The sequence below is a fragment of the Vidua chalybeata genome, chromosome 8 (assembly GCF_026979565.1).
Source record: "Vidua chalybeata isolate OUT-0048 chromosome 8, bVidCha1 merged haplotype, whole genome shotgun sequence".
In the NCBI taxonomy this organism is placed as follows: Eukaryota; Metazoa; Chordata; class Aves; order Passeriformes; family Viduidae; genus Vidua; species Vidua chalybeata.
Window position 1 is genome coordinate 5,126,251 of NC_071537.1, and position 24,162 is coordinate 5,150,412.

Consider the following 24,162-nt stretch of genomic DNA (forward strand, 5'->3'; position numbering starts at 1 on the left):
AAAAGGCTCTGTGTGTGTGCCCACATGTGGAGTTTATCCTTCTAGCTGAGTTCAACCTTCCAGCTGGGTTTATCCTTCCAGCTGGGTTCATCCTTCTATCCAACATCTCTGCTCAGAGGACTGCTGGATCTGTGTCCAGGACTGCTTTCAGAAGCACTGCCATCTCCTCAAAACACACACACACACACACAGCCCTAAACAAGAAATGAGTGAACAGGGAGGCAGAAAAATCAGGGCTAAGTGAAAGAGCAAGCAAATCCCCTTCCCAAATCGCTAGGAAAAAAAAAAAAAGGTTTCTCCCCAGAGGAATGATAAACTATATTTTTGCCTAGCAGCTTTTACAAGGTGAAAGTGTTGCTCAGGAGAATAAATGCCTGCTTTGTGTGGCCCCCCTGGAACCAGGAGGCAGTCAAGTCTGGGCTCAGCTCATGTATAATCTATATTTACATGTCAAAATCCCCCCTTATTTAGGTTCCTGATTTACAGCCCCTAGTTTTCATAAAAGTCAGTCATTCCTAGTGAAAGAATGCAGAGCAGATTTATAGGATCTGCATTATGCCTTAAATCTTAATAGCATTTTTAAAGCATTTTTATGACTCGTCCTAAGTAATGTTTTCCCTCCTTTTTTTTCCAAGGCATTACTGTGTAAAACCAAATACAAATCCTTACCTTAAAAACAAGATCATTTTAACCAACCCTGCTGCAATGCCAAACCTTGTCAGCAATGTCCTTATAAGCCTCTGTTTTCAAGCATTCATAGCTTGAATGTAAAATGTGCTTTTCACTAGGGTTTGCCTGATAAGATCTCAACCTGCATGAGCAGTGAATTTGCTTTCACCATCACAGTCAAAGTAAAATAAACCTCTGGAGGCTGCTGTGAGGTAGATGAAGGTAAAGGGCCTGATTCTGTGCCTTCTCCCCCATACCAGGCTGCTCCTTGCTTTGAGAAGTTTGCTTGAAATATATGGCAGCTCAGGTTTGGTCCATCCTAGAGCAGAAATATCCCAAGCCCATTAATCACAGGCAGAGACACAAAAATGCTGGCTGGCCTCATGTCTTTGCACCCATGGATGCGCCCAGCACTGCAATGGTTTTGGTTCTTAACCAACTCTCTCAAGAACTCTCAACCTTTAGGCAGAAATTTAAATATTTTCAAAGAAGTCAATAGTTCAGTGGCGTGTCCCAAAGTGGCTTTGCAGGGAATGAGCTCCTCAAGCTTTTTTTTTGGGGAACCAAGCACCAAGAGTTAATATGTTTTGGGGGAGACCTTGGAGCCCCTTTCAGTGGCCAAGGGGGCTCCAGGAGAGCTGGAGAGGGACTTTGGACAAGGGATGGAGGGACAGGACACAGGGAATGGCTTTAAACTGAAACAGGAGAGGGCTGGGTGGGATATTGGGAATTAGGAATTGTTCCCTGTGAGGGTGGGCAGGCCCTGGCACAGGTGCCCAGAGGAGCTCTGGCTGCCCCTGGATCCCTGGCAGTGCCCAAGGCCAGGCTGGACAGGGCTTGGAGCCACCTGGGACAGGGGGAAGTGTCCCAGAAATGGCACTGGGTGGGATTTAAGGTCCCCTCCCAGTCCAAATCATTCTGGAATTCTGTGACTTTACATGACAGTAGCAACAGTGATGGGGACCAAACAAGTGTCCCCAAAGTCTCCTTTCTCTATTTCTTTAGAGAATATATTCTAACCTCTGGTTACCTAACCTGAAAATATTCAAAAGAAATGGGAAATATCTGTTATACACTGGGTTACTGCAAGCTGGAGTAAGTATACATCAAATACTATCAATAGAGAAAGAAAAATAAATTGGGAACATCAAATATTTCCAGTAAATTATAAATATACTTTAGGATATCTTGAATAACATTTCAAAGAACTCAGAATATTCTCCCACTAAGTCAAGTATTTACTCTGGATCCAGACTTGCAGCCTCCAGTCATAAGAGAGTCTCATTCATAGTAACTGAGTTTTGAAGGTAAAGACCACTCAGTTGAGTACACAGTCTTAAAGCCAGCTGTAATTCCCTTAAATGCTTTAAAATTAAAAATTTCCATTTACAATAGCATTGGATATGAGAAACAGGTTTTAAAACATCAATCTCCATTCTAAGCTGGTCAAAAATTATGGATAAAAATCAATCATAAATGCAGCTATATACCCTGGTAAATATTTAGATGTTTCAACAGACTTTGTTAAGGTGTATGAAATTTTGTATAAACAACAATTAAAATCAGTATGTACTATGCATTGAAAAAAACACATTAAAATAAACCATCACATTCTAACAATTTATATTAAAAATACCTTTTCCTCAGGGAATTTATTAAATAGCCATAAAGTTTAGCCTAATGACTGGTAGGTACTGAAAAGCTAATCATATTCTGGATACCTACATACTACTTTTAAATCCCCCAAAGAGGTCAGCATCAACAAGTAAATAGACCCAGAATTCCTACCTCCTACATTCTCACAGACAAATAAACATTGTTATTTGTATACAATCAGTTAAGCATTTTCCAAGAGAAGCATAAATAAAGAAGAAAAAAAAAAAAAAGCCCTGAGGACTTATCAACAGAGCTGAAATTGTTTCCAGAAATCCAGTATTAACACACACCTGCTTTAACAGGTATCAGCCTGAGATGTGATTATACAATATTCAGAGTTCTTGGCTTTGGTCAGACATGAAAATGGAATATGTGGAGCTGGAACACCCTGAGACTCTGTGCCAAACACTTGAGCTCTTCAGGCTGCTCCTCCGCACCATCATTTTGCTGCTCTTCAGCAATTTGCCGTGATTAAAGCTAAAACCTGAGTGCAGTTTCTGTCCTTTGCTGCATCTTTGCAATGAGTATTAAACAAATAGGAAACCTGTCCTGTGCTTCCCTGTGCAGGGCAGGCTGTGGGGCCACAGCAGCCAGAATTCCTGGCTGCTGTCTTCCTAAAAGTGCCCAGCCAGCAGACTCTTCCTAGAGATATCCCATATCAGCTGGAACAGCTCCATCAGGACAGGCTGGATAAATACTCCCCCAAACCAGAGCAGGCAAGTGACAAAGTTCTGCCCCATTCCTGCCTCTTCACAGAAAGAGAATTGTCTCCCACCACTGGTCCCATTTTCTCCTGATTTCCAGTCTCTAGAGTCCAGTGCCTGATAGAAATCTCTCCCTGATAAGGTCAGGGGAGCAGGCTGCAAGCCTCCATCCTTGGAGGTTCCCAGACCACAGGAAACCCTGCACCACCCAGTGTGATCCCAGAGCAGAAGGTTGGATAAGAGCTCTCCTGGGGTCCCATCCAGCCTGAATTGCCCTGGAGTGCTGAGAAATCATTCTCCCTCTCTCCCCTGCACTCCTTCTGCCCCCAAAATCAAGCCTTCTCTAGGAATATTTTCATTTGTGCCTTAATATTTTCTTCAGGAAGTCTGCTGACACTGAACTGAAAGTTCTGTTTGAGAGGGAATTACACTGTCAGCTATCTCACACTTTCACTGTTATTTCATTACTGTCACAATCCTTTTCCCCCCAAAGTGAGAACTGCCAGCTCTGATCATTGTAATGAAACACTTGATTTCCAAATGTTCATTGAAGCAGGAAATATTTTACACCCCCTGAACTTTCCAATAGCTCAGAAGCACACTTTTTTCCCTCTTAGCAAAAGTTTCTAATATCTCAAATGTGTGATTTGTGTGGAGGAGTTTATGGCTGAGCACATTGGGATACTTGGATGCCAATTGAAAGGTAAAGTCTCTTTAGATAAACTAGAGAGTGTCATTTATACAGGCTGTGAAAATATATTTTTCAGAAATAAAACTAGAGTGTAAGAGACCATGAGATGCCAGTCACTCAACCCTTGGACAATCAATCTGTGCTGCTCCCAGGAAATGTGTACCCTGGTTTCTTTAAAAATAAAACTACTGTGGTATAGATTCCTAAATCTCCCTTAGAGTGTTTTAATTCAAGAGGCAAGGACATTATAATGTTCTCTGATGGGTTTGGCAGTTGTTATTTGAAATGTGTCTTTTTTTGCTCTATTTTTTGCCTGTGCACTATGCAGGGAGAGCTTGGACACCAACTGACCTTGTGCTAAATAAATGTGACTACACTCCACCTCACTGCCTGTACCTGGGATCAGCTGTTCCCTGCCAGCCTGGGAGCTGGGCATGGGAGTGCTGAACCTCTTGACCACTCAGAGCTGAGCATTCCCTTGGCAGGAGACAATCAGCATGGACAAGCAGGGGCAGGTAATCAGCCTCAGACACAGAGAGGCACAGGACCTGTCAGAGCACGAGTTACTGCTGCTCTGGGACTGCATTAGCTCACACATTCCTCTCTTGAAAGATTCTTTTTATGCCGTGTACACCGCGGATTCCTCTGGGCCAGCACTCCCTTTCTGGCTCCATCCCATTTGGAGTGGGAAGAAACCACTTCAGAGGGAGCTTTTCTGGGATGATGAGAGAGGGACTGGCTAAAGCCTTGTGCTGCCAACCCTCACCTGCTGGCCCAGTGCTGGCATCTGGTTGCCCCATTGCAGGAGCTCAGCCTGGCACTGCAAAGGTCTCCTGTGAGGTTCTGTGACTCCAACCTGAGCCACCAACCCAGCTTCAGAGAGGCTCTGGGAGTCAGGAGAGATTCTGGGCTGGGAGCGATGAGACAATGGGAATTCATCCTGCAAGAGCTTGGAGCGAACAAAGGTGGTGGATGCAATGGCAAAGCAAATGCAGCTCAGAGATTGAACAGCTTGGTGGGCAGTGTTCACCGTGGCCAGGGGCTCACAGGGAGCTCCAGGCTGCTGAGCTGCCTCTGACATCCTCAGAGACACAGCAGTGCTGGCTGCAAGGTCTCTTTCTGGAAGAGATGCTAAAGGAAACCTACAGGAAAGATGGAGAGGGATTTCCTACAAGAGTGTGTAGGGACAGAACTTCAAACTGAAAGATTTCTATTTGATATTAGGAAAAAAATTCTTCCCTGTGAGGGTGGTGAGGCCCTGGCACAGGGTGCCCAGAGGAGCTGTGGCTGCCCCTGGATCCCTGGAAATGTCCAAAGCCAGGTTAGATCAGGCTTGGAACAACCTAGATTTTAAATTTGGGCTCCAAATGCTTCCAGAGGAAAATTATAAGAAGCAACAATCCCCAGTAGACTCAGTTCTAGAAAGGTCATCCAACTGTTGTATGTTCTACTCAATTTTTTTAAATGAATACAATTCCACAAACAGAGAAAAATGGAACTTAATAGAGGAAAGCAGGTCCAGTTTAGAACAAGGTGTTTTACTAAATGCAGTCTTTGCATTTAATCAATATTAAAATAACTGTCACTAAGCTGTTGTGCATGCCTGAATTAGTAAAGATGCACAGAATTTAACTGTCTGCATTTAAACAGAAGTCTCAAAGGCTTGAGAGGGATTTATAATCCCTGAACAGCAAATCTGACCCTGATTCAAAACCATATGCACCAAAAAAACTCCCCAGGCCCCACTGACCCTTACACCTGAAAGTTTTTACCAGAAAACCATTCTGCTGCTTATATGCCACAAAAGTTTGGTGAGTTTTGTGTATTTTTCAGCCAAAGTTGAGCCAGACAACACTGGAAGTACCAGAACCAGCACAGAGATTAAATGTGTAAGCAGGGGGATGGCAGGGAAAGGGACAGGGGCACATCCACTGTGTGACACCGTGTGGGAGCAGAAATCTGGGAGCTGGGTGCCCCTGGCAGTGGAAGATGCTGCTGGGATCACCCTGCCCAGGGGCCAGAGCTGCTCCCAGCTGGCTTTGGCCAACAGAAAAATCCTCAGCTCCACCTCAGGATGGATGGCTACAAGCTGAAACCAGGCAGTTCCATCTGGTGGGGCAGCACACGGGTTTTTAGCAGAAATTGTAATTTTAAATCAGACTCCAAATCTGGGGAGGGCGTCTGAGAGCTGATCTCCTGCCTGGCCAGAGCCAGAGGGGCAGACGTGGGGTCGTGTGGCACCTTGGGAGACAGGCTGGCTTTTCCACCTCAGGAATTCATGTGTATCAAATAGGAACTTCATTTCTATCCTCTCCCACTGTCCAGAGATGTCAGAAATCAGCATAATTGCACAGACTGGCAAGACTCCCTGGGAATGATGTGTATTTTCTCTCTTTCTCTCTCATACAGAATCCATCTTTCCTCTGAATAATTACTGCCAGAGCTGAATCAGAGCTTGCCAACGTTGCAGAAAAGAATGCAACCATTTTCTACAAACTTTCAAAACAAATATGACTTCACTTTGCTGACTTTTTTTTTGTTATTTTTTTTTTTTTACATCCACTGTCATTTGATTCTCTTTGAATAACTTGAATGAGTTTGGGGAAGGCGTGGTACACAAGGAACCTTTGGGCAGCCCCTCAGCTGGTGTACAACTGGCTTCAGAAAAGCACTGCTCAGTCACATCCTGAAGATGCCTCACAGTGAATTTGAAAAGCTCTCTTGGAGATTATTCACCTCACATGAATGCCACTGTTCACACCAGCTATGGCATTTTAAGGATTTTAGCTGTTAAGTCAGAGGGCAGACAATAGGATGGGACAGAGCCCAAGCAATTAACTCTTCACTTGGTTTTATTACTGAATCCTGAACTGGACTCCCACAGGGAACCTGTAACATGTTAGTCAAAGAAAAAAGGGCAAAACTTTAAATAATTAAAAGTTTGGAAGATGAAATTAAACAGCAGCCTATGATTTGCGCACAGAAACTTTAAGAAAAACCCAATGAAACAAAATAAAACCCAAAAGACATTAATTGAAACCTTTGATCCCAGCCAAGTATTCATCCTGAGATAATTACTGCCATAAAAGCCTCTGACACTGACAGGAGAACTGTCTTCAAAAGCTACCTACGTCAGCAGCTTGGAACTTGAGAGAGGAGCTGGCAAGGATGAAATCCTACGGAGATGTGAAAAGGAGGGAAGATTTTGGAGGGAACTGAGCCTTTCAGTGTTAAGTCATTCCTCTGTGAAAACATGTTTTCATCTATCAGAGGCTGAAAGAGGAAAAGGATGGGGAAGATTTGCCAGCAGAAAGGCAGTTCCTCCCATAAGTAAGGAAGCAGTGGGTTAAAAAAAATAATTAGTAGCGACAAACTGGACCTTGAACGGCATTTGGGACAAAAGTCAGCAATACAAGGTGGTTAAAACTGAAATCACACAGTTCCCTACTCATGGTGCATGAAGTGCTGCAATCTAAAAATCTCCTGCTGGTGCTCCTCTGCTCTTCCCAATTACAAACGCTTCTGAGGTGCACAAAATTGAGGTTTTCTCTGTTCTTTGCTGCAGTCCTGCTCATTTTGGCACTTCCCCAAAGATGACAGCAACTCTTGGAGCCCAGCAGTGCTCAGTCCCTGCTCCATAATCGTTGGGTTTGGTTTAATTCCTGGGAGATTCACCTGCTTTTGATAGAGACAAGGCTGGCTGATAGCTTCAATCACCTTCTCACCCTCTGTGTACCGGCTGAGAAGCTTTAGGCTGACAGATAAACACTCCTGCAAAGATTCCAGAGTCTCTTTTCCTCTCCAGGAATATTGTTACAAGCCCCCCAAAAGTGGTGTCCATCAGTCCTGCCTCTTGTGCCAAGAGCTGTCCTGGGAAAATGCTCCAGCCCATGCTCATGGTTCTTTCCCTACTCACTAATTATTCCTGCATAAGTTCAGGTAAAAATGGCTTTGGCATATTTTTCCGGAACATTCCATATGGCAAAGGGATATTCTCATATCAACTCATTTTGTTGATGTGTTTTTAAATGTTTTTTTTTTTAAAGGTTGTAGAATTAAACATCTCTACAACAAATGAAAAATTGAAACAAAACATTTTGGGTATCTTTTCCTTTTTTCTCATCAAGTGTGATTTTGTACTTTACAAGTCACATCAATACTCAATATTGATATTTTAGATATTTTGTTATTGATATTGTTTTACATCAATTCTTGATATTGACATTTTAAAGCTCTACCCGTCTACAGAGTAGCTAAGTGTAGCTTTTAGAGCTCTACAGAAGGGTAGAGCTCTAAAAGCTACACTTAGTTACTTTGAAACATATTCTTACTTTAGTAAGGCAAAAAATCAGTTTGTTTCCATTGGCCTTTTGGCCTTTCCAGCAGTCAGGGATGAACCGTGGCATTTTTACTTAACTGGGAATAAATCTGAAAAAAACACCTTTAGAAGTTCTCACCAAGAGAGTAAGAAGCCACGAGAAATACATATTTTGAAAAGAAAATGAAATTAACTCTTTCAGAGCAGATATTCCTGGTTCATGTGGGGTTAAAGGACAAAGCCCAGACAGAGCCAGAAATGTGAGCACTGGCCCAGCTTTGACACTGGGAGAGGGAAATTCATTTCTCTTATAAGAGGGGAGCTAAGCAAAAACTGCATTACTGAACCCAGAATTGCTTTTGGGAGGGAGCTCCCCTGGCACTGCATCGTCTTTATTTTTGTGAGGAATTGATCCTCTCCAGTGGGGGTGCAAGTGCTGTGAGTCTGAGCTGGCTTTGGGCTGAACCTGCAAGTGAGGGAGTCAGGAACACTCAGAACATCTCACCCCAAACTCCTGGGAGGACAAGGCCAAGAGCTGAGACAAAGCAGCCCCCAAACCCATGGGATGTGGGGGTGCTTTTTGGGCCTCACCCCCTGGAGGAGCTGTCAGGATGGAGGTGAGGGTCCTGTCAGCACCAGATCCAGTGTTCTCCTTGTTTCCCTGCCATTTCTGACCACAAAGAACTGGGTGCAGCGAGGGACATGCTTTGGTGCCAGCACAAGAGGAACCTCCCTGTGCCTGTCCTCCACAGGGACACACGCACAGGGATGGAACAAAACCACTCCTTGGCAGGGCTGGCCTCAACAAAGGGCACCACCACAGACTCCTGTCACTAGTTGGAGACATTAGGTGATTCTACCAAAAAATTAAACCCACTTCTGTGGGTTTTTTTTCCAGCTGCAAATGCAGAGGTTGCTTCCTGCTGAGCTAGAACTCAGAATTATCTGGAGTAGAAATTTAAGCACCATGGTAAGTGCACATGGAAAGACAAATCACTGGGTTTGGTATCCCCTCAGAGGGGATGCTGTGGAGCTGAAGAGACAATTTAGTGCCTCATGCAACAGTTAAAAGTTTTAATAACAATAATAAAAGTTTATTCCAGCATATCTCTCGTCCCAGCTACACCGGTGCCTCTGCCCAGTTGTGCTCCCAGCACTTTCTAGTTTCCTTAAACTTAAAAAAATCATATAAAATTCATGGACAACTTCCTGCTGACCAGAGACACCCACACCAGCAGGTGCTGAGGGTTATACCTTTGAAACCCACCAGAAAGAACTTCTCCTGTCATAACCTTTCTCTGATTCTTTCTCCTTCCTACACACAGGCACAAAGGATAAGGTGCTGTGATCTCTGCTGGTACCCGGGAATGCTGCCAGCAGTTCTGGGGGTTACTGGCACAAGCACCCTCTGATGCCCAGGTTAATGCAGAAACAGTTTTCCTTCTGCTGCTCCAACACAGGACACACTTTGCAATCTCTGTGTGTGCATTAGATCTGCCCCCAGCAAATCTCCCCTTTCCTCTCAGTAATGAAGAGGCAATCCTTCAGTGATGCCTTTGAGGGCTGCCCTGGAGCAGAGGCTGGACAGAGCTGAAGAATAAAGCAGGGATTTATTCAAAGGATCTCCTCCATGGATCCACCTTGGGCAGCACCAGAGCCCAGCCAGGGCTGCAGCCAAGAGGAACCAAAATGGTCCCAAAATGCACGAGCGCTCCCGGGGGCTCTCACTGGGATCAGCTCTGCTCCATTTGCACCTTGCAGTTCATTGTCCCATTCCAGCTTTAGCCCAGGCACTCCCATCCTGCTTGTTTTTCTCTCTCCAGCCCACGCTGTTTGTGCTCCTGGGCCTGAGATTTGGATCATTTGTCCTTGGTGCCCAGCTGGAGCAGGAATTGTTTTGTCTCCCTGCTCTGTGCAGAGAGCTCACCATCCCCTGAGATGAAGCCCAGACCCTCACACTAAAGCAGCACAGAATCTGAAAAACAGAAAAGCCAAAACCTGAGCCATCATCAGTGCAAAAATAAACTGAACCAGACCTGACCCCAACCAAGTTCTGAAGCAAATCCCACCTTTCCAGCATTAGATGCAAAATAAAGCTTTAAATCACACTTATTTTCAAGTATTTCCTTTTTACCAAATCAGAACAGATTTCAAGTGAGGTTTGACCTTGCGTTTAATGACAACCTGAGCTCCCACTTTTGTAAGAAAACTGGACACTCTCAATGCCCTTCTTTCCTTTCCTGTAGCTGTTTGTAGCTGATGCTAAAATCCATATCTGAGATCATTCCTGCCTGGTGGTGCCTGGGAGCTGCCACTCCTCCAGGACTGCAAACAGGCAGAGAAAGCCCCGGTCCCTTTGGCTGAGGTGAGGCTGTTCCAAACCCTCTCCATTCCCTGATCTCTGCTGCCCTCTCCTGCAGCAGCTGCAAACTCCCAGGATTTCAGTGAAATAATTCGATATTAAAGCTGCTATGGTGAGGTGTTTAAACTCCGAGGGGATGGGGCAGGAGTTTTAGGAGTAGGGAAAATTTAAGCTGAAAAGGGAAAGTGCTTGTGGCAGCGTATTGAGCACAGCAAGGGGCAAAATAATGATAATTATAATAATGCTAAAATGATAATAATGATAACACTAACAGTGATAACAATAATTGTAATAATAGGAACGATTGTAATAAATTAAATTATCAGTTAATCATTAAAGTTGGAAAAGACATCCAAGATTAACAAGTCCAGCTTTTGACTTCATACCACCACGCCAACTAATCCAGATTGTCCCCAAGTGCCACATCCACTTGGTTTTTGAGCCCTTTCAGGGATGGTGACTCCACCACTTCACTGAGGAGCCTGTTCCAGGCTTAGCCACTCTTTCAGTGAGGAAATCTTTCCTAATATCCGACCTGAATGTCCCCTGGTGTAACTTGAGGCCGTTCCCTCTCCTCCTGTCCCCGTCCCCTGGCAGCAGAGCCCGACCCCCCCGGCTGTCCCCTCCTGTCAGGAGCTGTGCAGAGCCACAAGGTCCCCCCTGATCCCCCTTTTCTCCAGGCTGAACAACCTCAGCTCCCTCATCCTTCCTGGGACTTGTGTCCCTGAATTCATTTAAGATGTTATCTCAAAGCGCCGGAGTTTCACAGAAACACAAACATTTTCAAAGTTCATCAAACATGAAAATGTGGAGGAATGGGAAAGAGAAAAAAATGTGCTTTGCAAATAATCTTGTGGCCAAGGAATTTGCCTACAAAGCAGTCAGAAAGGATAAACAGATTATTTCAGTTCAGTTCAAAGAATGTGCCCTGGCTTTTTGAGGAGATGGCTGTGGCATAGAATAAGAATAAACTCCCTCCACATTGGCTTAGTTCTACTGGGAGAAAAAGCTGCTACCAGAAAGCATCACATCCAGGTGATCTCTGACAAATTCCCTCTCTTTCCATATTAGCCAGGCTGCTTTTCCTTGCATTAATCTGCCTTTCAGCTGCCTTTTAATCAAAGCCAGGCTTAACTCTCCAGTGGAAAAAGAAAGATGCGGAGGTAAACCACAGAGTAGAACTGGAAGAAACAGAAAGAAAAGGCTCCTTGGCTTGATAAGGATTTAAGAACTATTTTTCTAGAGGGAAGGGAGAAAGAAAATGCTCCATTTTTTCCCAGCTTGGATAAATGGCTATGCCTGCCTTCTTTTCCCAAATGTAGGAAGCATGGGCTGGTTTGTACAGTATTTTGCACGTGCCAGCTCCTATTTAGTTGTGCAACATAGAAAAAGCAAAAAAAATCAATGCTGACGATTTGAAAATCAATCTTCAGATTGTGGAAAAGATTTTTTGGTGCTGTCAGCAATTAAGAAACAAGTAAACAAGTACTCCAAACAAGCCAACAGGCACTCCAAGTCAATCAGCTGTTCTAGGGAGGGATTGTATGCCAACAACCAGGGACTGAGATCCAGTACTGCCATTGCTGTAGGTACCAGTTAAAATTCCAGATGCAAGAAATCATTGAAACAGAACATGGTAGGAAAGAAGAGACTCAGATATTTGAGGGGAGGGAGGGGTTTGTGTTGGTTTTTTTGGTTGGTTGGTTTTTTGGTGTTTTGGGGGGGAGGGATTGTGGTGGGTTTGTAGTGGTGGGTTTTTTTTTTGTGTTTGTTTGTTTTTTTTTTTTTTTTTTTTTTTTTTTTTTGTGGGGTTTCTTTTCTGTTTGTTGGCATTTTAAACATTTTGTTTTGGGTTTTATTGTAGAGATCCCCAGCTGCCTTTCAAACATTAGGTCCATTGCTTTAATAAATGTCCTTCTGTTCCCAAGGCAATTTTCTCCTCAAAAGAAAAGTGGTTGGTGACTAAACCACCAAGGAAAAAAGTTCATTTAGGAGCCAGGAAGGTAAGACCAAAAGCTGGTCTTAAAAAAAATGACATCTGCAGCAGCAAAAACCTGGTTTTTCCTAGGACAAGCAAATGCTGGAGCTGCAGCCACACAAAAGAATTGCACAGTAAATCCAGACAAGAAGAAGAAGGAGCTCAAAGCTTTCTGAAATAGCTGGTCCTGCACACTACATAAAACACCAGATGAACTTGCCTTTTATATAAAGAAATACTAGAGACAGAAACCAAAAAGGTAAAAAGAGGTGTGTGTATAAAAGTTCACAAACAACGCTGGAAAAAAAGCATTTCCAAAGGGTCACCAAATTACACCATTATTCATAAACCTGTGGTTGGATTCCAAAGGCAGGGGAAAAAAAAAAGATTTACTCAGTAGGGCCATAAATATGAAACCAGTTTGAAAAAATGACCACACACACACCCAAAAAAAAAAAAAAAAAAAAAAAAAAAAGCAGAAAGATGACCTTTTCTTGCAACTGAAATTTGTTGCCTGTAGTTTTTTATTAGTTACAGCAAGTGAAATAAAAGCCAGACAAGTCTAATATAACTCTATTATCTCCTGCTACACCAGGGTGAAAAGTAATAACACTGAATTTTTTAAAAACCACCTGCTGGCATCTCTTTTGCCCAATGGGTAACACAACCACTCAATAAACCTCTGGAAAGCAGCCACTGAAGCAGAGTTGGCCAGGGGGAACCCTCCTGACCTGCAGCCACTCTTTGCTAAATGAAGTAGCCGTGACAATGACATGGACAAAAAAAGTATTTTCAACTTGGGCATCTGATTTCCAGAAAGAAAACCTTTAAGCTGGGCCAAGAAAGTCACACTGGAGAAGTATTTCTCAGCCTTGCCTTCTCCACCTGCTGAGTTTGGTCTGACAGGAACTTTGGCTTTCCCTGCAGCATCTGCTGATGAGCTGTTCCCTCCCCACCACCACAACTCCTCCTTTTGATGCTGCACTTTGCAGGGAAGGAGGAGGGAGGAGAAAACAGGAAGATGGAGGGAAAAGTTTAACCTGTGAAAGGGGACCAACAGTTTCAATGAATAGCTTGGAAATAAACTTGGTATCACCTAATTGTAATTGCTGCTCTAAGATTTTCAAGACTGAAATAAACATATCACTTATCTTCTGTGGCTGTATTTTAAATGTGCTGCTTCCCTCCTTTGGGGATCCAAACTTTTCCTTTTCTTCCAAACCATTACAACCAAGCCAGAAAGCCATTTTAAATCTCAAAACAACAGAAAAATAAAAAACCAAAAAAACCCAAAAACACCCCAAACAAACAACCCACACTAATAGCAAGTTAAACACAAAGAAAGTCTAGAATTAAAAAAAAAAAAAAATTAACAACTAAAATCTAGAGGTTTTATTTCAGCTACATTTGGATGTTTTCTGCTTTTGTTCTACCAGAGTGGATGGATGAGATGCCAGCTCTAATCCCTCAAATTGTGCCTATGACTTCCACCTGGATGTAAAATTTTACCCTTTCCAGTATTTCCCCTTTTAATTGGTCATTCTACATCCAACTCATTACAATTTAATTTGTTCAGCTGGGCTGAGACAGGAGAGCAAGGGAGAACAGGGCAGAGTTCTCTGTTACAGGAGGTTGGGAGCCTTCTGATAATCAATTCTTTAGAACAGGCTGCATTTATGTAGTTATGTTCCTGTTAAAATTTGCAGGAAATCACTTAAATTATCAGTTAAGTTGTGAGGATGCACGTTGGCAGGAGGGCTTAATTCACCACACATAATAAATACTTGTCAGAAACCAGGCACGTTTCAAGAGGTGGATGTTGTTTTCTGATTAAAGGAGCAAAATATGAGAGGAAGGAAAGCACTTTGCACATGGACAGTAAATTCTGACTGCATATTCTGCCAAGCTCTGCCCATCCTTAGGGAAGGCAGGATTCAGATCTGCAAAGTTTGTACTCTCCTTCCACAGAACAGAACTTCAGTGAGTCCAAATCCACCAGTCTGCCTCTAAAAAATTTAATTTCAGGCTTTTGTGGTGTTTCTTTTCCCCTGGAATCAATGGGAGTGGACAAAATGCACTTTGCCTGTGAGGTAACTGAGATCCCAGCTCCACAAAGCAATGACAACATGGCACTAACTTGTGCAAGGGGGTGTGGAGTTGGAAAATAACTGAAATCAGCTTGGGAAATGAACAGATATTGACTTTGCAACTTATCTTTCAGTACTGCAGCCTTTGGAGAGGTGAGAACACAGCTCTGCTGAACCCCTCTGAATTATCCTCTATTAAAGCTGTCACTTTTAAGCAAAATGCTTTTGCCTTGAGTATCTGCAAACACCTCAGCAGCATCCACGTCCTGAATTCCCATTCTCCCATTCCTACAGAAGCCTTTTAAACACCTTCCCCCCCATCCTTTCCTCATTCTTATCTTTCCCCTTCCTTATCTTCAGTGCTTAAGTAGAAACTGAACAATTCACTATGAGAATTCCCAACTCAGAAATATCAGTGGGTCAGTATCAGCCTCATTAGAGAATTTTTTGTCACTGCTTGGATCTGTGGGTATCAGTTTTCTTACCCTGAACTCATTAATGAATGGTTCACATAAACATCAAAGCTGTGATGGATTATTCTGAGAAAGAAAGAAATAATTATAAAAAAAATTCCAAACCCTACTCTTTTGTAAACTATTATTATTCTCCTTCTCCCTAGCAATTATAGTTGAACTTTTAGAATACAATTTTGGGCAGTAAGTGATCATCCAAACCAAATCCATTCCCCATTGAAGAGTCTGTGATTGTCATTTTCTGTCTCCAGAGCCAGCTGCACCAAAAATGATCTCTCAGATTATTTGCTCAGACACTCAACATCAACACTCTGGGCCAGGTTTCTTCATGTATAATAAATGCCTCTCTCTGGCTGCAGTCTCTCTAAACTGGCAGTCTGCATTTTAATGAAAGCAAATGATAAATAATTTGCAATACAGTACTAATAATTTTTACACTGCAATCAAGTATTTTATGTAGTCATTTTCCCTAATTATTCCCCCTGAATCAATTCTATGTATATGTGTGTATATAAACACATCCACACACCATTAAACTGAATTTTTTGAGAAGTGCTTCAGAAATTGACCCAAGTTAGGCAATTTTAGACACTGTTGGTCAATATGTTTAATTTGCAGGCTGCCTTTATTGTGAAGCACATCGTGATCCAATTAAAACTCTAATTAGGGCCTGCCTTTACTGAAGCCAAGCTGAAAGACCATTTTCTACACTTTTCACTGACAGAGTAAGTAAATCCATTATCATAAAACTGAAATAATTTGGATTTTTTTTAAGGATCACATCAGGAACTGAAAAGAAATAAGCCCATTTTTAAAATTTAGCTCTGCCAAGAGAGTCCCATGACAACATTCACCGTGAGCTTCCCTCAGGTTGTACAACCACCAGTGGAATGGGAGCACACAGATGGGGAGAGAAACTGCCTGTGGGACTGACTGAGCTCCAGAAATGTACAAATTCCAGAAGCTTCACTGAACTGAAGACAATTTATGCATCCTTACAGACTCAATTTTAAGCTTTTTTTTTTTTTTTTAATTTTGTGTTTTGTTGTTGATCATAGAAGGCCAAAATTATTCACCTAAAACAATGAGAGGGGTAACCAGCACTAATTGTGCTGCAAAATTTTCTCCAACTAGAAGTTCCTCATCTAGACAACCTAAATGCCCAAAAAATTCCTTATTTCCAAAGGTCCTGGCCTTTTGCAAAAGAATCTTTCAACAGTTACTGAATACTCTGCTCTGTTAATCAAATATCCCAGATAATTAATACAAGGCTGGCGTTCAAAGACAAATGCACGAAGAATCTCTGTACATTATACAGAACCTCTGCATATTGACCAGCAAATACAATTTTACCATTTCCTCATTGCCAAAGATGGTCAAACACAGGTTCCAGAGTTATGGCTTCACTGCTGACTGAAGCTTCAAAATGCAAAGAAAATACAGATTATAAACCTCTGGGGCTACTTGCAGAATTCACAGTGCTTTGAGGAAGGAATTCTCAAAGGGGTTTAAAGGAGTTAAAATCACATTTATTTTAAAAATTCATTCAGTTCACTTTCTAGGTTGTGAGAACAGAAAGGGAGGGGGTTTCTTTCTTCACTTATTTCTGTGCTTTTCAAAACTCAGGATGTGCAGACCGTGTCCTGCTCTAATTTAACCCATACAAATTTTATGTTTGCTGCTAAAGCCTGGGAATTAATACTGCTCAAACACAATGTTTCATTAGAACTAATATGGGAAATGTGACTCAGATGTACAAAGGATAATCACTTCCTCTATTAAACCAGCCCTGAGCATTGTTCCTGTCCAGAAGGCAAAATGACAACACTTGCACAAGCAGCACTCAATTCCAATGATGGCTTTGTATTAAATCAAGACACACAGAGATGTTAAAAATATTTTTATTATTGTAATGAGACTGCAATATTATCTAAATAAACTTTTCCATCACTATTACACTATTTTCCTCATGAAGGTTCCAGTTGGGAATGCCACAAATATCCTGCAACCTGCACACTTACAAGTTTATAGAAACATTCAATATTAAAAGGCCTTTGCAATATGTTGTTGGCTTCATTTTTTTAAACCATCAGAATTATAAATCCAAGTGTATACTGAAGTAGATTTATCTCTGAGACCCACTGACAAACAGCTTCAAGGGCTGTCAAAGAACAAGTCTGGGTGTGCTCACAACACTGCAGTCCACAAGGGCTGCTACAAAAGCAAGAGACTGATCAGAGCTGTAGCAGTCAGTGTGAGCCAGAATTTAGGCCACTGCTAATTACAGTTAATTTTAATTAATGCTATTGTTCATGTAATACTTAAGGCAAATTTCACTGTATACTCATTTTCCCAAGCTAAAGCAACAACATAAGCACAGTTCACAATACACTGAATAAAAGGTATTTTAAGGTTATTTATGTAAGATGTGGCAAGAACAAATAGAACACATTGCAGATATAACTCCTACTTTTCTGCTCAGAATGACAAAACTCCCTTTTTCAGTTTCTATTCAAGAAGATTTGAATAGTCTATACTTTCCAATTTGATCAGAAATGTTATTTAAGACTTGAACCAAAGGTTTTCTGGAGCTGGAGATGTCCCAAAGCTGATGGGAGTTCTGAACATATATCCACAAATCCTTGAACAAAAGGAGAATCCAATGCACTGTTACTGTAAGCAGACAACACAAAAGTTACATTCAAATGAGAGACATTTTACAGGATTCTTTTCATGACAAAAAACTCAACTTCAGTAGCTCCAACAAGCTGGGAAAAAGAAGAATTTAGGTTTTTAGCCTAAATGCCACAGCATTGAAATTACAAGGGCAGTGTACCATCAGCACCCATTCCTTAGCTGTAAAATTCCTCATCAGTAATACACAGAAAAGAGACATCTGACATTGGAAACAATAACACAAACAAGTACTGAAATACTGGCAAAAAATCAGAAAAGAGGTTTTTGGTGGCATCCTTGTGTATGTGGACCATCAGATATGTTAGCAGAAGTATCTCTTGAAAAAGCCATTGTTTTGGCTTTGCACAATGCTTTTTTCACCTTTTGTTATAATCAGACATTTAAAACACAGCAGAAACTGGGGACAGCACCAGCAGTGTCCTGACCTTGCTGCTGTGGAGGAAAAACCTTCCCCACCCTTTGACAGGCAGAATTCAGTCCCCAGGGTGTGCAGGGAGTGCACACTTGAAAATAAAATGGAATATAACAATCCCTTAACTGGAAAAAGTGACGTTTCATGGACTTCTGGAATGTTAGGAGAGCAACATTTGTAAGTGAACCTGTTAAAGATTCCATCCCAGGCAGTTATAGAAATGACAATACAGTGAATTTTAAAATAACAGTAATTTTAAACAAGAAATTGGACTGAAAAAAACATGATATTCCAGGAAAGAACTGTGTGCTTTGTGATCTCTATTTATTTTTAAATATATTTATCTTTTTACAGTACAGACTAAATCATTTTTACATATAAATACAACAGTATTGAAGTTCTATTTAAGATTTGATTTTTAGAAGTAAATGGACCAGACTTTAACACAGGTATGGAAGCCTGTCAGCACATCTTTAAATTTGATTCCTGCTACAATTGAAAAAGTGGAAATATTATTGTATAATTTTATCATAAGCTTCTTTCCTCTCTTGTGAAAGTGCAGACAAATTTAACAAAAAGCAACACCACAGTTCTTAATCCTGACTTCCAACACACAGTATCTGCTCAAATCCCACAGATCAGCTATTACAGTGATTCAGGAGAAAAGTGTATTTTCCCCCAGTGGAATCCCAGTCTGCCAGAGAACCTCACAAACACAGAATTCTCACTCCTGTGTCACCTCCTCCTTCGGCTGCTTGAGTTCACTCAGAAGCTCCTTCCCACTTTCTCCTGCTTTGGAGGCAAAGAGAGCAGCTCCCTCCTTAAAGCCCAGGAGCTTCAAGCTTCTGGCATAATCTGCATACACAGCATGGATCAATTTATGTAAATGAAGCATTAAGGAAAACACAAATTTATAGCAAAACAAAAAAAGCTCTGAATCCTTTCCCCCCCTTCTTACTCCTTGGCTCTCCCAAGGTGAAAATGCTGAACATTGCTACCAATTGTGCTAATCCATTATTTTTCAGCACAAGTAAGAAAAAAAAGTTGCTTTAAATCCTCCTTTTGAACTCACATTAGTATTTATAAAGCAACATGTAGATTGCTGTAAACTAAACCAGACACATTTCAGATATGCTTAAGTATCTACCATGATACAATGGCATAAATTCAAGAGAAATCTTAATGCCACAAAGATTTTTTTCATTCATTAGACCTGAGGTTATCTACATCACTTATTAGTGGCATTTTTTATTTACAGGCTGATGACTCCATAGAACAGGATCAGGTATTATTCACATCTGCATTAGTTATAGTATGTAATACAAAAGTTTGTGCAACTGCTCAGCTTTCCAGAACACCGGGTCAGATGTGAAGATTTAGTGAGCAAAGACAGGATTTCAGAAAAAGGATATTTGTATCATCATTAACTTCAAATGCCCCGTACTTCAGACAAGCTTCTACAAATAAAGCTGCTCTATCAAAGTACCTCATACTGTTGAAAGGAAAAAAAATAAAAAAAGAGAATAATTTGTTATTATACAAACCAGAAAAGTATTCCAGGACATCACACCAAAACACTTGCAGAGAGGCTTTCTAAAACTTTTTTATATCTCCCCTTCCTCCTGCACTCAAGAATTGACACTTGGTATAAATTTTCCTGAAAGATCAGGGCTGAAGTTACTCAGAAAAAATCATAGATACTATAAATCATTACTGCTTGGTCCATGGTGCTGGGAATCTTAAAGCCTGCAGTAAAATGAAATGCCAGTCGTTGCCCACAGGTTAAAACTAATTAAAGAAAAATATGCTTGTGGGAAATGGATTTGCAGAGAATTCTCAAAGTTTCAGAGAAGGTTCACATAGTAGGTATTTGTATGTAAACTGTGAGATAAGAAATACTGACCTAGAAACGCTATGGAATAGGATAGACATTGTTGAGAGACAAATGGAACTAGAAGCAAGTTTTAAAGGATGGTTTTGTAAATAAGATTAGATACTTTAGAGAAATATAACAAAAAACACTTATAATGTATTGTAATTAGGAAATAGTTGGCTTCTGATTGTGATAGCATGAGTTATAACATCTGTTATTGCCTCACCCTTCACATGACACTGAAAATGGAATAAAAGTTTTTAAAATGCCTCTCAGTTGCCCCATCTCTGGGTCCGAAAAGGGCTTAGTCCAACACATGCAAAAATAAAAACAAGATGTCAGAAATAAGTGTGGACAAGAGAAGACACAGCTTGTTTACACCTTTACCTGTGTAACATCTCTGCAACTTTTGTGAAGCAGCCAAGAGACAAGAGGACAAGAATGGCCTTGGATTTCTGGTTGACCTGTGGGGAGCAGAGGTGATCGACCCAACGGCGCAGCACGTCCGCGCACTCCTCCGAGCTCAGCCGCACCTGCGGGACACAGCAGAGCCTGAGCGAGCTCCCAGCTGCCACACACCCCTTAGCAGTGCTGGGATCCCCAGCATGGGAAGAACGATGTCTGAGCTCCAATGATTTCAGAAGGCTGATTAATTACTTTATTAAACTATATTATACTCTAGCTGTATTACACTGACAAGAACTATCACTAACTAACTAAAAAATCCGTGATTCTCTCCTGAGAGTCCCGACACACACGTGGATCCAACTGGTCCATGAATCCAAAACACCATCACCAGAATCCAATCAAGCAATCACCTGGGGTAAACAATCTCCAGATCACATTCCACATGGGCACAAACATGGGAGCAGCAAATGAGGTAATTGTTTTGATTTTCTTTTCTCTGCTTCTCTCACAGCTTCTCTCAGGAGAAATCCTGAGAAAGCGAAGTCTCTGTCTGTTCAGAGGGCATGTGAGTACCACAACCCCACACTCTGCTCCTGCTGCACTCTCCTCAGGGCAGCACCCTGGGCAGAAGCATCTGAAACCATCTGTTTTTAATAAAAAGTATGCATGTTGCTTGAGTTAATACGGCATTAAGGAAAATCAGAGATACCTGGGTATAAAAGTACTTCATTTGGTTCACTCCATTTTTACCTGTGATTAACATCATTTTTGCCCCAAGCTGTTCTAAAGCTTTTCTAAATCAAGAAGTTACTTTTCAACCTTTACTGAAGACAAAAAAAAAAAAAATCTTAATTTTTCTGAAAAGCAGCATTCGCCACTTTGAAAACCTAAGCACAACTTTTCCATTCTTTCTTCAGGAAGCAAAACAGAAACTTTACTTAAGAGATGCTGAAGAATCCTTACTATCACCTGCCCATTTATAATGTGGAGAATTAAGGCTATGTCTGGGTAGTTTTGCTGTAATTATGGCTGCACAACAAAACAGAAGGTGATGCCAATTTATGTGGGTGGTGGTAATGTTGAAATCAGCTCACACATTACATAGAGCTCAGCAAAAAGTCACTGCCCAGTTACTTATCCACACCCAGGAGTGGGTTTTTGTAGTTTATTACCAACTTTATACTGCTGCAGCTACATGAACCTTCCCAAACTGCTGAAAAATTAGGAAATGGAGTATTCCAAGCCTTTTAGGCCCCACTCCTGGAATGTGGACAACAAGGGCAAACTTGTGTGGTCAGAAGGCTGAAGAACCTGCCAGCGCTGATTGAATGGACTGGCTTCTCGTAGCTGAATAGTATTTCTAATTGATGTTCCAGTGATTTAGGGAACTTCAGCTCCCTCCTCAGCCTTCCTAAGCACAGGTGCTGTGCAGGTGGTTGGTGTTCCCTGCCCAGAAGTGAGGAATTGCTCACCTTGGCCAGCCATGCTGCACGGTTCCACTCGCCGTAGGTCTGCAGGTAGCGACAGGCGTCTGCGGCTTTGTCAATCAGACACAGCAGCTGCACCCCCTCTGGAACAGAAACATGCACTCCACTCAGGAAATCCAGGCAAAAAGAGCTGCTAAGTGTGGGGAAGGATCCCCATCTCCTCAGCACATGAAGATATTGAGACTGCTCTCCATATAACCTGGGTGCCAGTTATTGCATCTTCATTCTGGGCTATGAAGGCCGCACAAAGCTCTCGTTTATCTTTGTTCTGAACACTAATTTAGGGATTCACATGACTTTTTACCAAAAAGACATAATGATCTTTGTAAATTAAATAAATAGATTTCATGGGAACTTTTTAATTTTAATTTAATGTTGTCCACAGTGCAATTATTAACAGAGTGGAAAGTAGTTTTTTCCAGGCAAGTACAGACTTTTAACTTTCTCAGCATGTTTAAGTATTTCAGTTATATGGTTGTAACTGAAATATTTCAGTTATGTTTCAGCTCTTGCATTAAGCAAAATTAACCTGTACTTGTAAGAAAACACATATTATGAACAAAAGTTCTGAACTGAAAAGGAGACTAAATAAGTATTTCATGTTTTGTAACAGGGACACCAAATTTTAGTTAATTCTTTAATTAGAAAAGTGGAAAATACATATTACGTGCCCAGCTTCTCTTTGTGCAAACAACTGCTGAAGATTTACTCCACAAGTAAGTTTTCCAGTGAAAGTAAATCAAGACAAGCTGGATTTTATAATTCAGTTACTGATCATTTTTGTGTTAACTACTCTGTGTAGTCTACTGCAGCACATGCAACATGTAAGATCCATCACAGCAGGAATCACTCCTGTTTCACTGGCATCCCTAAAAATGATACGAATTATCAGTTTACAAGCAAAGAGAAAGAGATATTGTACCTGCAAGCTTTCCATTGGCTATCATGTTGGTTGCTACCAGTTTAATGGTGCTTTGAGATGGCCCTGATGAGGTGACAGTTGTGACCAGGCAAGCTTTGAGTGAATCACAGTAATAATGTGCATTCTCTGAACTGGTTTCCAGCAGTAGTTGCACTGCTCTGTCAGTCTGGCAAGAGAAAAAAGTACAACTTTGACCACAACATATTAATTTTGTCCAAAGGCTTTTCTATTTTTATCTTTTTTAAGACATGGAACAAGTAACAATGGAAGTTATTCTAAAACAGGCTACAAAAATATCTCCCTGTCTAGTAATGACTAAGATTCTATTTTAATAGGACATTTGCAATAAGGACAGCATTGAAAACTCATCACAAATTTAACATAAGAATGCAAAAACTCTGCACTGGGTTCATACAAGTAGGAAATAACAAATAAAGTTAGAAAAAGCTTTCCTTGAATAGGCTAAGTACACAAAACAGACAGGAAAGAAGAATAAAAAATTCAAATATTACCCACAAACCTGGCCCAACAGAAGAAGTTGATCAGCACATTTCTTGGTATGATCATATGTTGATCTCTTCACTTCCTGGAGATTTACCCTTTCCAGCTGGAATTTCTGGACAAAGAAGGAAAAATATTTTAAATGTAAGCCTACCATAAGAAATAAAACCAGACTTTTAAAAGATATTTACATATCTTGCCAGTTTTTGGACCAGCCTCTATTTTTAAGTACCAGGAATGTTTTAATCCAGACTGGTATGTTACTAATAAAAGTGAAATATGTACAGGAAAGTGAGTGTTTACTGTACTGATGACATTCCTATTAAATTTGGTTTTGAACTCTTTGACATACCTGGAAGTAAGAATTTTCACACAGCACATCATAGCATATATCCAGAGGATTAAGCAGCTGCTCCTGAAGGACAGCTGTGTCTGGTTTTGCAGGCTTTTCCTGGCATAAGCTGTGCAAATAGTGGGCAGCAATAGTCCAGAAATGCAGCTCAGATTCATCCCCATACAGTCTGAGAAGATACAAAGCAGGATGTGAAACAGGCTTGGATTTGTTCATACACCACATAAAAATATGATCTATTTCATTTTCTCAAGGACCACGCATTGCTGTGGACAACACAAATATTTTCATTATCAATGGGACAAACTATGAGAGAGGATTACGGAATGACATTAAGCAAGGTAAGGTACAACAGCAATTAAACCCCAGGAATGGTCAGAAAATGTGGAAATTGATATTTATTATTATATTGCACTTAGTCACTGATATCCTCTTTCAACCACAAAGCTTGAAAACCATCTCTGAATACAGACAGCCTAAAATTAGCTCAGTTTAGGCAGAGGAACCACACAGAACAAATACACTTGAAATAAACCCCAGACCCTCCCCTCTTTGTACAGAGCTATTGTGAA

General features: G+C 41.2%; 1 protein-coding gene across 1 annotated transcript in view; it reads right to left on the reverse strand.

Moving 5' to 3' along the window:
* Nucleotides 1-16,823: 16,823 nt before the first annotated feature.
* WDR11 (WD repeat domain 11) overlaps nt 16,824-24,162 on the reverse strand; it is a 35,354-nt gene continuing 28,015 nt past the window's right edge. The window contains exons 23-29 of the mRNA XM_053948885.1: nt 23,591-23,759; nt 23,258-23,353; nt 22,738-22,903; nt 21,801-21,898; nt 20,308-20,453; nt 19,460-19,539; nt 16,824-18,929 (exon numbers count right to left, since the gene is read on the reverse strand). Coding sequence (XP_053804860.1) covers nt 18,772-18,929; nt 19,460-19,539; nt 20,308-20,453; nt 21,801-21,898; nt 22,738-22,903; nt 23,258-23,353; nt 23,591-23,759 — 913 coding nt within the window. The 3' untranslated portion in view covers nt 16,824-18,771. The remainder of the gene's footprint in view (nt 18,930-19,459; nt 19,540-20,307; nt 20,454-21,800; nt 21,899-22,737; nt 22,904-23,257; nt 23,354-23,590; nt 23,760-24,162) is intronic.